This window comes from Eleginops maclovinus, chromosome 8, assembly GCF_036324505.1.
Source record: "Eleginops maclovinus isolate JMC-PN-2008 ecotype Puerto Natales chromosome 8, JC_Emac_rtc_rv5, whole genome shotgun sequence".
NCBI lineage: Eukaryota > Metazoa > Chordata > Actinopteri > Perciformes > Eleginopidae > Eleginops > Eleginops maclovinus.
This window is the reverse complement of record NC_086356.1, coordinates 13,201,553-13,214,966: the sequence shown is the minus strand read 5'-3', so window position 1 is coordinate 13,214,966 and position 13,414 is coordinate 13,201,553. Positions and strand designations below refer to the sequence as shown.

The window sequence follows — 13,414 nt, the reverse complement described above, 5'->3', positions numbered from 1 at the left end:
CCACCTTCATCCAGGACGAACCTCAGGAAATCATAAAACCTGTCCCAATCACTCACCCTGCCCCAAGCACCGCATACACCAAGCCCTCCAGTCAGCCCAGTCCTGCGTACAACAAGACCGCCCGGCCTTTCGGGGGCGACAGCGGTGTGGTCACAGCTTCCTCCCCGGCTGCCCCCTCCATCCCCTCACCATCATCTGCTTTCAAGCCAGCTGCTCCTTCTCAACCACCACAGCCCCCATTTCTGCTGAAATCAAGCCTGCCAGCCCCAGACTCAGCTCCAGCCAATTCGGTTCCCAGGCCCAGCCCTGTTCGCTCCACCTTCACCTCCCCATCTGTCTCTTCCTCCTCATCTAACTCCTCCTCTCCCGCCAGAGTGACAGCCCCCCCTTCCCATCCTAATGTCCCACAGCCCTCCGTCTATAACACTCCTATCAACCTCTACTCCAATACCAATGCATGTGAGGTGGCTATTGGACAGAGACGCGGTCTTTTGGAGAGCCAGGGGCTGTCAGAGGACTTCAATGGGTAGGTACCATTCATCAAATCAGGGTGCCAAATCTTTTCTTTATGTTGGTGCAAGTGCAAATTATTAGAGAATGATTTAGTCGCATAGGTACTGTGCGCTGTGGGGTTTGGTGAGCAGATCCAGAAGGCCTTGTGGTTCATAGAGGCCACAGATAAGTGGACAGTTTTCTTTACAGTCTGCCCAGAAGAAAGTAAAATATTGCATTCCACTCCTCCTATACCTCATTCCCTATTTCACCCCTAAATATGTGTCTCATTTAAAAAGCTAACATTGAAATCCGAGGCATGCTGCACATCTTGTCTAAATCTTATACACGGCAACAGGAGAAGTAAGGGAGTCTAGACAACTTGCTAAATGATGCTACTGCCTGCCTATCTATAATTGACAGTGTGGTTCGCAGCCCTGCTAAACACATGGTCTGCCCAACAGGCACTGCTGCTGCAACACTTGTTTCTAATTAGCCGTATTCTGGCAGTGCTGTGCTTTTAGAGACTGAGCTAAGTTTGGCTGGACTGAGCCTCATCTGCAGGATTTCACTCACAGGTTAGGTTACAGTAAACTGAGCAAGTTTCAAGGGATTTGCCACTCATTTTTAACTCTCTATTACCTGAAAAAATAGGTTTCAGAGATCTATTTTTAGTGGCTTTAAGAGAGCAAGCGGCTCAACACTTAAATATATCTGTGAAGCCTTTGGACTTTCAGCTCACAGTTGAAGTGTATTTGTTTCAGCATGTGTGTCCTGACCCGCATGCTCTGTTCGTTGGCTTTTTATTCATGCACATTCTCTTAGAAGGGCCTTTTACCTAAAGGGCATGTGTTTCGGACTGTGATCCATCTCCAAAGCTTCTCTTTTCCTGCTCTTCCTGTGCTTCAATCCTGTTCCGTTTACCCCTTCTTTCCCACAGGAGGAAGAAGAGACAGACACCAAGTTAGTGCTGTGAATGATAATACAGCTGCTGTAGTTGCTTTTTAACAATGTGGAATATGATTACAGCCTTCACATCTCTCTGGTTTACGATTACCAAAAGGCATGCTTGCACCTCTTTGAGCTAACTCTCACAAACCTCTCATTCGTGCTGCACATCCACTTATAGTACATGCTCACTTCAAAGTCCAAACAAAGTGTGAAACGCTGTAAATAATCAATCTCCCAGACACCACAGGACACTCAGTGGGGGTCAGCTCATACAATTCATTCATTTCTCTCAGTGGCGCCAAGATCTGTGTTAGCTAATACTGTATTTACAAGCGGGCCTGTCAGCACACTCAGTTCCTCATGTCACCCAGCTCTGCATCTGTCTAGCTCCATCTGCTACTGTTGTCAGTATGTCAACTCAAGGCCACAGAAATCACTGCCAAGTATATTCTGCTTTGACTGGGAACAGACTGTCTTTGATCATCCTTCACCTCCACTTAAATGACACAAACACACTCTTGTGCATACTGACAGAATAAACATTGCGCATACTTGGACTTTTGACATTGAATTGACTCACAGTTTAGAAACAGCACTCAAACTAAACCCTGCATGTAAACACTTAACACAAATATTATTGCATTTTAGAGAACCCTCAAGTTATTTAAGGAAGAAAACCTGATCCCTAATTTTCACAGCACATTACTCCCACCCTGTGGTGACATATGGTAATTGTCACTTTCATCTCAAACTCACTTGACAACAAGCTGATGGTGTGTTTCATTTCACCATTTTGGTATAGTATATCTCATTGCTTAGTAACCAAATATTATTTTTAAGGGAATTGCAATATGTGGATGACTTATACTCTGGGTTTCCTTTCTAATAGTGGGCCTCAGACAACTCTAGTGTAAGTATAGGTCAGAACAGTTTCTTGACTTATCCATATTAAGAGTTCAGACTCATTATTTAGCACTTAATATGACATTTTAATCTGGTGATGATTTTTATCTTTGTGTATTTCCCTTCTTCCATCTTATTGCTCGCCTGCAGACCTCCACCTCCAACTAAACCTAGGAGGTAATTGTGAATCTAACAGCATTTAGGTCTAAATTTGAATATTTATATGTAAGCTGCACCTTTTCATTTAATGTGGAGCACCCATTGCGTAGTACAGTATACATTTCTACTGTGTGTGTTGGTCGTCACTAAAAGAGTGAGTTGTTTGTCAGCTTGTGTGTAAAAATCTGTACATTGATTGAAGTGATGTTCTCAATATTATATGTTTAATACATGTTGCCTTTCATGTTTGTAACATCATCCTGGTTGATCTGATCCTAGGAAAGCTAATGTGGAGCCTGAGGACCATGCTTCCCCGCTGAGTGATGCCAGCAGGAAGCGTCTGATCGAGGACACGGAGGACTGGCACCCACGAACCGGCACCTCCCAGTCCCGCTCCTTCCGCATCCTGGCCCAGCTCACCGGCACTGAAAATGGTGTGTACTAACCTTAGTGTGCTAGTATTTTAAATGGGGGTTAACAATGCAGAGTGTCAAAGTGTCTTTCATGATTTTGTGTTCAAAATGGCTTGATACAATTTTATTTAGAATTAGTGTCACTTCATTTTAGACCTATCAAACCACTTAAAGCAGGATCACCTATCCAAAGTTTAATCCATTTTAGGGGAATTTATTTCAACATATTTTCTTTAACAGCTTATATATAATAATGTCCTTCTGTTTAGTCATATATCTTTGACACACGTCATTACATCTTTAGATCACAGTGATATTGCTGTTTCCTCACTCATAGTACTTTTGGAAAGATTTCTTCCCCATATGATTTTAATGTATCATTTTATATCACTTACATATACAGTAAGTGACATTGATGGTTACATGATCTGGCTGTGGCTTTTGGACTCTCTCCACTCATAGGGTTTGTGTGAATGTGTGCGTGGATCTGTGTAACCACCACAAAATGCCATTTACAGCAACCCGGTTATAAGAAGGAAGTTAGATGAGAGATTGGTCCGTTTTGTTCTCTCTTTCTGTCAAATTAAGTTTCCAGACTGGTGTGGAATATGAGATGTTCTTTGAACAGTTGATGTATATTCAATGTGCGTGGTGCTTCTGCAGCTGTGAACAATTGGGAAATATGTCCAGAAAGTCCTTACAGAGCCTAGTTTGCATGGTTTACACTTGCTTATTCACTCCGTACTCTGACAAGATGAATCTAGAAAATGTTGAAGCAGATATAAAGTAACACAATTGTTTTTAGCAGTGTGTCTCACCATATTCTCACTGACCTTTTATAGTACTTTACGTTCATTGTTTTGTTTTTTTCTCCTCTGTTGCAGAGCAAGCTCCAGAGAACGGTGGAAAGAAGTAAGTGGTTGGTGGTTTGTAATGTAATCAAATTTGGTATGTGGTTGTGAGTGTTCATTCGCTCTCTGTCTTTCGTCAGTGAGTATTTCTGCAAGCACTGACTGTGAGGCATCCATTTTGTAATAGTAATAATAATAATTTCATGATAATTGAGGTTTCACATTCCGAATTGGCCCTGAGAGTACTCATGTAAGCATGTCTGGGACTCTGTGATTCAGAGTTAAGCCCTGATTTCCTGATCTTACGGCCCCACAGTATCATGCTAAATTTAAGGCTTAATTTTGAGTAACTGCTTTGAGAGCTCTCAGAGGAAGAGGTTGGAGCAGAGACAGCTGGAGACTCGGCAAAGGCCCTGATTGCTACTGCTGTTCTCGACCTTAAGTCGATTTAATCTGCAGTAAATACAGTTTGCCCTCCATACCGGGTTTTCAAGCAATCAGTGTGTCACTCACTGGAACCTGTGGGTAATTAAATGACGTGTGGATGATAGCAGCCCTGCCAGAAGGAGATTCCTGCTCCTCTTCTATTAGTGAGAATTTGCTCAGCGTACTCTTCTTAAAAGGGCATACACGTGTGCTTTGGATTATATTTCAAAAGAAAAAAGGGTCTTATATTTTGTATTGGTTTGTGCTCTTGCTGTTTTGCCCCTCATCATCCTTGCACTTTTGCTTTGCTTTACTTTTTTCCACCTTTATCTTAACCTTTCCAACTTTCTCCTTTTCATCTTTTGATCCTTCTTCATGGGACGAATCAGAGAGAACAAGTTGGACCCAGAAGTTATAGGACAAATGTACAACAAGCTGAGGGATTGGCATCATGATGTTTCAGCGCGTGTGCTTAATGTGTAGTAGGCACAGTTCTGTCTTGTCTTGTTTAATATTTTATTGATCATTACTTTATTGAACATTATTTAACGTACATTGCCTCCAGTTTGCAAACCATCTAAGTTACAGCCATCATTTTAAACACTTAGTTTAAATAACTGAAGTGAAAGTGTTTTTTTCACAAACAAGCAAATGTGCTACTTTGTAAGTATGTAGTCATATTTGAAAATGTAAATTAAATGCATGCATGTAAGTTAATATTTATGCTTACTTAGAAATGCAATAGTACAGTGTATCACAGTGCGCACGTGTACTTCTCTGTAGTTAATATCCGAACCTCCTCTGCACACGTTCTGTAATCCTGTAGTTTATTTTTATGAGCATTTCTGTTTCCTTTTTCTGCTATTTTCTATACTAAGCTATAGTTTGACTTTGCTTTTGATGATTCCACCCTCAATAAACTTTTTTCTCTCTTTTCTGCTGTTGCTTATTACCTAATCGTTTCATTTTGTTTTATTTTATTATTGCCAGGGGAAAAAATTGACTTTTCATTTATACATTTACAGTAGTTATTATATGAAATGTTCAGTTTTGCATGAAGAGCAAAGGGTTTAAAGTGCTTGAAGTGTATTTATTTGATAAATAAGACCAGAAATGACATTGTTCAAGATAAAATCCAATATGAGCCAGATCCGTCATTGCCAATAGATATCATAAATCATGAGAACCAGCTCATTTCTTTCGGTTATGCTGCTATCATCATTGCAATAGCCTCATACTGGCTCTGTCACGCATCACTCAAGGTAATAAACAGTTGGTTAATGTGCTAAATTTAAACACGACTGATATGTTTGCCATTAAATGAGCTCTGGTTTTGCATCGCTATGATTTGAGGCCGCAGACACCAAGGCAATCTGTCTGGTAAATCTGCTTGCATGTGAAATATGAAACCAGCTGGTGGTTGCATTGCATTTCCTTATCATAATCATCCCGTCAGTCAACCAGAAACACCTAACAGGCAGGATATGAGAAAGAAAACTATAAGGCATGATCAAAACCATGACAAGAAATAAAACCATAAATCCTTCTTTGACAGTACAGTAGATGTTGTAGACAAAATGCAGTCTTATGTTGCTGCAAACAAAAACATCTTCAGGGTTAGAAATGTCTATCCTGCTGGTTCAAATCCTTTACTTTTAAAGGGCTGCTCAATCAATTTCAAAGAAGCAGATCATATGTACTGAAAATGATTAAACCAGTGTAAAATGTATTAAATTAGAATAACATCTTTCTTAATTTTGCTAACTCCAAACAGGAGGTCCTCATCTTGAGATTAAATCTGTAAAACTTCCCAATTGGCAGGCACTAAAAATACAAGGGCTTCTCATTTTCAACTTTAAGATATTATGAGTCTTAATATTTTGTATCCCCACAGAAAAAAAATCACGACAGAGTGCCTCCATTATCGCTGTTTCTGGAAAATAAAAGCAAATTCCCCCCCAAAATGATCCCACTGGTTATCTCCGGTAATGATTGCAGGTTAAGCTTCATGTACAGCAGACAGTATGGCATCACCACCTGTAATTGCTACCTCATGTCAGTAATTGACAAACCATATGTACAGTGGGCGGCAGTGCATATCCTTATTTGAAGGCGCCCCATAATTGCCCTGATTGTTTACATGTGTCACTGAGATTTACACTGATTGTAAACGTTTGTACCTTCAGTGCAGGAACCAGCAGTTGAGTAGATCGCACTACGCATTAGTTCATGCAGGAAGGTCAGTTCAACCTGTGACACAACCCCACTGTTAGGTCACTTTCTTACTCAGGGATCATAGGAACATGGCAGAAAAATACCAAACAAAATAATGGGAAAAGCTGTGACTGGTAGGTGTTGACAGGAAAAAGTGACATGCATTAGTTGTATGTATGTGAGTGTATATTGTATGTTTTGAGTTGTGATTTATAAGAAATATGTGCATCTGTTCCCCAGTGAGGCTGTTGACCAAACCACTCCCGCTGTGCACACCTCGCCTGCAGCCAAAACATTTTCCAAATCTGCAGCCTCACCCAGGAATGGCAACGGGGTCCCAGCCTCCACGTTCAAGAGCCCAGCAGCCCAGAACAAGCCTTCCTTCCAGACTGTAGGCCTACCAGGTACAGCATTCACAAAGTCTTCCCTGCATTCAGTTGTCTTACTGCCTCTAAGATGGATGTCGTTGTATACAAGGTATTTTGTTCAGTTGCTACTTTCAGCCTGCAGAGGGCAGTCCCATTCTGCTAAATCCCTGCTGCTCAGCCACAGCTTTTATTAGTGGTTTAATACCTGACACTAAGTCATTTAAGATTATGAGCTCTATAAAAAGCAGAGGTATTTACTTAATGAGCTCAGGTTATTGGATTTTCCCAAGATCCCCTTAGTTAAATATATTGTGAAATTGAGAATTATGTATTTAATTTTGTGTGAAGGCTGTCCTCAAATCTAGCATGGGACCGTCAAGGTGGTCAGGGTAAATATTTTTCTGAAAGGCATCAGTCAGGGATCATTATTAGCAATACTTAGACACAAATATGCAGTCATACATGAACAGATGCACTATGTGCCCTGAAGTATTTCCCTGGAGGCCTTTTTTTAGAAGCGGCTGCTGAAAGGTGCCACAGGCAGAGAGAGCTGGAGAGGGCACAGTTAGTTCTCTGTTGGCCATGTTATTTATCAGATTAACACATACTTGAGTTCAAGTAAACAGCCACGTATGGTAGCCATGTGGAATGTGACCTTTAGACCTATTTACATGAATTTGTAATTCTCGCACTTAAACAAGGGCAAAAAATTTGGTGGAATATTTACACCATACAAAAAAGCAACAACCATTCTAAGCTGGTTTAATCGCATTAAAATGTATATATAGGTGTTTTAATTTGAGTCACATACAGTTTGCCAGAGTGACTCGTCATTGCTGTACATTCCTCTGTTTCTGAATTAAGTAAATATAACTGATATTTGCAGTCCCGCTGAGATTCAGTTTCATCTTCTCATGCAGACTTTTTCCCTCCTTATCTTCCTTATACAGAAAGACAGCACTGACAGACTCTGTTTCACTTTCAGTATTATTAAATGTGGCGCAGCCCTCAATATTTGCTCTTGCCAAAGGATTTGTTTAGAATATTTTGCCCCACTGACAGCTTGTCACCATCCACCTCGCTGTGCCAGCTCCTACACAGATAACACAGTGAAATGGGGCCTCTGAAAAATATTCTTCTGTGTAATTCCCTGCATTAATGCTGCATTCAATTCGTATTCTATAAAACATATTTTAGTTATTTCTTTCGCATTCTTACAAGTAAATCTTTATGGAAATGATCCTCCCAGGTTGCTAATACCCCCAAATTTGTTTTGACAAAAATACAGCAGTGCTCAGTTAGCGTTTGGAATTGTGGATATTTTAGCCATTATTATGTTTGACGATAACTAGCTAATGGTATTAAGAATAAGATCAGCTCCTAACACAATAATCATAAACTAATATAATATCCGGGACATTCTTCTTTGTATCCCTATTTGCTCCCACATACTCTCTAGTATTTTTCTTTCTATTAAACCCACTCCCACAGTCTTCTCACAACCCTGCCAGTGGCCCGCTCTGTTTATTCAGTTTGTTTGCTCTCCATTACAAGGAAATTTAGGGAGCCCTTGTCCTTTGACCTCCGAAGTCTTTGATAATGGTGCTCTCTTTCAATGGAGTCTCTGTGCCAAATGCCTTCACCCTCGAGCACTCCCTCTGAGCGTGGAAACACTGACCTCCGTGCAAGATGCCTGTTTGCACTGAAAGAGAGAAGGAAAAATCGTGCATCCTCTCCATATGTTTCGAGATAAGATGGGGGGGGGGTATTTTTCCAGGTGTCTCCTCTGACTCTGGGTATGTGTTGTTTCCCTTCAGTGGGAAAAATTGATCCATTGTCTGGGCTGGGTTGGGTGGCTCTGTCCAGCACAGCTGTCTCATGCTCCAGGCAGCGAGGTTAGAGATCATCAAATCGTTCACACACATAAACAATTGTGCTGCGCAAGTAAGGCTTAAAACAAATACAAAATAGTGGATCATTGGAATAAAAAAACGGTATGAAGAAGAATTGTATGGATCTTTTTATTTACAGTTTCGAAAGAAGTATTTGTCTTATACCTTCTGCTCTAAACCAAGCTATTTTCCATTTGAAAACCATTATTTTCCCTACTGGTTTAGGTTTTCCTAGGGGTGGAGGAGCTCCTTCATTTGGCAAAGTGACCAACCCTACTCCCAAGGGTCCAGACCGTCCCACCCCTCAGCCACATCCACAGGACCTCAACTCTCTGGTGCAGCAGGCCGAGCATATCCCAGCTGGGAAACGCACCCCAATGTGCAACCAATGCAACACTGTCATCAGGTAAATAACATCAGAAAAAAGGCATTTCATATTTTGACAATAACAAAGGTTCAGTGATTAAATAATTCAATAAGACTGTCTCACTTTACACAATTTACTATGTGTTATAATACTTGAATACATTTCCCCTAAACCACTGTCCATTGCATATTCTCAACCAGGGGCCCATTCCTTGTGGCAATGGGCATGTCATGGCACCCCGAGGAATTCAACTGTGCTCACTGCCACTCCTCTCTGGCAGTGGGAGGATTTGTGGAGGAGAAGGGCAAGGTGTACTGCGAACGTTGCTATGAGCAGTTCCTCGCTCCCACCTGTGGCCACTGCCAACAGAAGATCCTGGGGGTGAGTTAGGAAACTGAACAGAGATTGATATATGCCTTAGTGTACTTGCATTCAGAACTCCTTAAATAAGAAAAGTCTGACACTGTTCACATAGAGTGCATGAGGTTGCTTTAATGTTACATTACAACAAATGCAAGCCATGTATATTATCTGGTGTCATCTAAAGGATAATATAGACAAATGTTTATAATATTCTAAGGGCGACATGATCGAGTCATTGCTTTATTAACAAAAACAATGTTTATTATTCTCCCTCTTAGTTATTTGATGGATAATATTAGGACTAAATAAAATGAACTTAAAAATGAATAATTTAACATTTATTTAGGCATGAAACTGTAGGTCCCATTTAGATTACACTTTTATTTTTCAATGGAGTCCTGTTAGATAGGTAGGAAGCAGCACAATAACAAACCCAGCTAATGAACAGACATAAAACAATATTACATCATTCTACAGTAAAAGCCATGGAACGAAAATATCAGGTTAATCAACAACATCCCAACAATTCTGTCTCCAGGTTTTTGGAATACTGAAATTAAATCAGGATGTTAACAACTTCAACAGGCTGTTCCTTATTTTTTATTTCTTATGTTCTCTCCACAGGAAGTCATGAATGCCCTGAAACAGACCTGGCACGTGTCCTGTTTCGTCTGTGCCGCCTGCCAACAGCCAATCAGGGGCAACACATTTCACATGGAGGACGGGCAGCCATACTGTGAAAAAGGTTCATTATGAAGCCCTCACTAGTAAATTACAATGCTGTAAATAAACCATGTGTGCAGACAAAATAACATGTATCAACATGCTTTTCATTTAGACTACTATAAGCTCTTTGGGTCAAACTGCCATGGATGTGACTTCCCCATCGAGGCAGGGGACAAGTTCCTGGAAGCTCTAGGATTCACCTGGCATGACACCTGCTTTGTGTGCGCGGTAGGTCCAGGAGATAAATTTACTCACAACAACAAAACGGTTAAAGTGAAATGTTTTTATGTGAATAACAACACAGCTCTTTGGTTCTCTCCATAGGTCTGCTCTACAAGTCTGGAAGGTCAGGCGTTCTTCTCCAAAAAAGACAAGCCTTTGTGCAAGAAACACGCCCACACAGTCAACATCTGACCTGCCTCCCATGAATATGAGTTGGTTGGTGTCAGTTTAACCGCAATTTATATTTTAGTCAGATGATAAATATTTTCAGAATTGTTTTCAGAGCTAATTTTGGGTCAGAGGTTCCTCTATAAACTTATTTTTGCTTTTACATTTTTATGCCAGTCAGTTTTATAGACGAATATGGAGTACATTTCACTGTTGGCCCTCTGCCAGTTACATTTCTGTGCACATTCTGTTTTATTTGCTCTTGATGGGCATTTGTTTCACACAGAATAGGATATTTGTACGGCAATGACATACTGAGCCCCTCTGGGGTCACATATCGGCAAAAAAGTATAAATGTGTAACGATATGCTATCAGTTAAGCTAATGAAAGGTTTAGAAATTCTGATTATTTAAGATTAAAGGGGGAAAATTATTTATTTGTAAACAAGACTTGATCTGCCAACATGTGTTCTGGCAACAAAAAGACTAAAAATGGGACATTTTAATATTATATTATAGTTTTTTATTGTTTTTAAGTAATGTGCTATGTAACAATGCCCATTGGAAATAAGCACACACAGCGATGTGTATAGCAGTGAGGAAATTAGACACTGTACAGGTCAACTTACATGCATAAAAATCATATGCAAGAATAAGTCTGGTCATTAAGCTAAGGAAACCCTAATAGAATGAGTTGTTTATGTATATTTTGTTATACTGACAGTTCAGGGGAAAATCATTCTTACAGTAAATACCTCCATAACAGTAGTTCCTTTTATTAAAATGCATAACATTTGAAATATTGTTCATTGTTTGTCTTAAACATTAAAGAACCGAACCCTCTGTTATGGCAGTGTGGCAGGACCTTGTTATGTTGAATATGTCCCAACTGATAATGTTTGAAATGTGTTCAATTAACACAAAACTATATATATTTCATTTTTCCTTTGTCTTGCACAAAGAACATTGCAGTCTGTGTACTAAATGAATCTCACATTGGATACTTTGCATACATATACAACTCTTTACTTTCATTTCAATAAAAGTGTTCAACACTGAATACCACAATCAAAGCTATTGAGTATGTTATTAAGCCTGTTACTTACCTTTACACTATCTAAAGCTGTTTTTTTGTGGACAATAAAACATTTTAAAGCAACTGTTCCTCCTGCACATATCTTGTTTATGATGTGTATGCTGCACTTTTAATGTGTGTAAGTGCATATAAAGCATTGTAGCAAATAACTGATCCATCTGTATCTCGTATGTGCATTATACATCTTTAGTTAGAGTAGTTTATTGGGCCGGCAGACAGGCACCAGCATGAGCTGTACCTGCAGTGAGAAGGAAATGGGACAAGAGAAACACCCACCTGGCACACAGACTTGGATCTTTCTTCCAATATAAGAATTCACTCTGGGTTATAGTAATGACAGACATGCATATCTGACATGCATACATTGTTGAGTGAATTGAGTAATTTTACGAGTCTATTGAAGAAAAATTTACCTGGAGTGCAGAGCTGAGCGGATCTATTACATGCACTTCTCCAAGACGTCGGAGGTGGGAGCTGTGCGCAGGAAGACGCGAGATTGAAGCAGCCTCCAATAACGCGTGGTACACTTGGAAAAGTGTACCGCAAGACAGACGCACACACATGCAAACAAACTGGAGCACGGTAGAGTTCAAATCGACACAGACTGGGATCTTGCCGAGCTGCGTTTGAAGCGGGAAGGAGAAGGTAAGCATAGTTTGACATACAATAAAGGCAGCTCAGCAGTGTGGTTTGAGCCGAAGCAGTAGTGTTGTGATTATCAAGCTTTCCTCACTGAAACCAGGGGTCCATAATTTGTTTTCCGTACTGCTGTTCATTAGAATTTAACCGAGGTGCTTATTTTGCTGCCTGCCCTGAGTTTGAAGCTGGCAGCAGCTGCGGGCGATCAGCTGGACACCCGACTGTGTTATTGGTGGAGTCTGTGGTGATGATGATGATGATGATGATGATGATGATGATGATGATGATGATGATGATGATGATGGTAATGATCACTTATTGGTGTCAGGATCGCCACTCAGTACAATTTAACGTCTGACCTGAGAGAGATTATTGCTTCTAAACTGCTTTAGGATAGGATGGAGTTGAGTTTATATTTGTTTAAAATAATTTGCGTAGACTTATTGAGTCGAACAATGTCTGTGTAGTTAAAATTAAAATATGTGTACGTTTTCTGCTGCCATTTATGACTGCGATAAAATAAAATGTATAATATATTTCATTTCAACATCTGTGGTGTAGCTTTTCTAGAGATGTTGATCCTATCAGATGATTTTCATCACCAAATGAAGTTGGTGGTGGATGATCCGACATTTTCCAAATGTTTGTCATTCTAAGTTGGGCAACTTTCATTTAATTAGGATCATTTAATTGTAATTGTATTGTTTTCCCAACTTGTGATTTAATGTTATGATAAAACTTTAAGCTTCATGTTTATTGTACTATTTTATGATTCTTGTTCTGTCCTTGTCTAACACTCATAACATTTTGTTGACTAATCAAATAGTTGTCATAATTGACAGATCTGTAACATTTCTAGAAGAATCTGGCTAAGCACTACTTCATAATCTTGAGTTTACGAGAGATGTTCTCATAAGTTTCTTGGAAATAAGTCATTAGCACAAAATTACTAATCAAATAAGTTGACTAATTCACTTATGGAAGGCAGCCCTGTTGCTCACTGTCAATTACAACTCTGTAATGATCATGAGTGTTCAGGGAGTTAAATAGTACAGGGAAAACCCGACTGTGTGTTCATGTTTGGCAGCACGCTTAAGATTTAAGGTGTATAGTGGCATGGTGTCAATGGCAACGTTTGACTGTCAAATGCATGGCACGAAACCT

At 39.9% G+C, this 13,414-nt stretch overlaps 2 protein-coding genes across 7 annotated transcripts in view; both read left to right on the top strand.

The window, feature by feature from the left end:
- pdlim5b (PDZ and LIM domain 5b) overlaps positions 1 to 11,674 on the top strand; it is a 33,757-nt gene extending 22,083 nt beyond the window's left edge. For 2 of the 6 annotated variants that reach the window (XM_063889284.1, XM_063889285.1), the window contains exons 5-13: positions 15 to 526; positions 2,785 to 2,939; positions 3,803 to 3,830; positions 6,650 to 6,813; positions 8,895 to 9,075; positions 9,237 to 9,417; positions 10,024 to 10,144; positions 10,238 to 10,353; positions 10,450 to 11,674. In XM_063889284.1, the coding sequence (XP_063745354.1) occupies positions 15 to 526; positions 2,785 to 2,939; positions 3,803 to 3,830; positions 6,650 to 6,813; positions 8,895 to 9,075; positions 9,237 to 9,417; positions 10,024 to 10,144; positions 10,238 to 10,353; positions 10,450 to 10,539 (1,548 nt within the window). In that variant the 3' untranslated portion in view covers positions 10,540 to 11,674. Of the gene's footprint in view, positions 1 to 14; positions 527 to 1,432; positions 1,456 to 2,332; positions 2,354 to 2,496; positions 2,524 to 2,784; positions 2,940 to 3,802; positions 3,831 to 6,649; positions 6,814 to 8,894; positions 9,076 to 9,236; positions 9,418 to 10,023; positions 10,145 to 10,237; positions 10,354 to 10,449 lie in introns of all 6 variants that reach the window. The other 4 variants (XM_063889287.1, XM_063889288.1, XM_063889289.1 and 1 more) reach the window with 4 other exon arrangements.
- Positions 11,675 to 12,139: 465 nt separating this feature from the next.
- The window catches only part of bmpr1bb (bone morphogenetic protein receptor, type IBb), a 45,437-nt gene continuing 44,162 nt past the window's right edge, over positions 12,140 to 13,414 (top strand). Inside the window, exon 1 of the mRNA XM_063889616.1 lies at positions 12,140 to 12,256. The gene's annotated coding sequence lies outside the window, so the exon portion shown is untranslated. The remainder of the gene's footprint in view (positions 12,257 to 13,414) is intronic.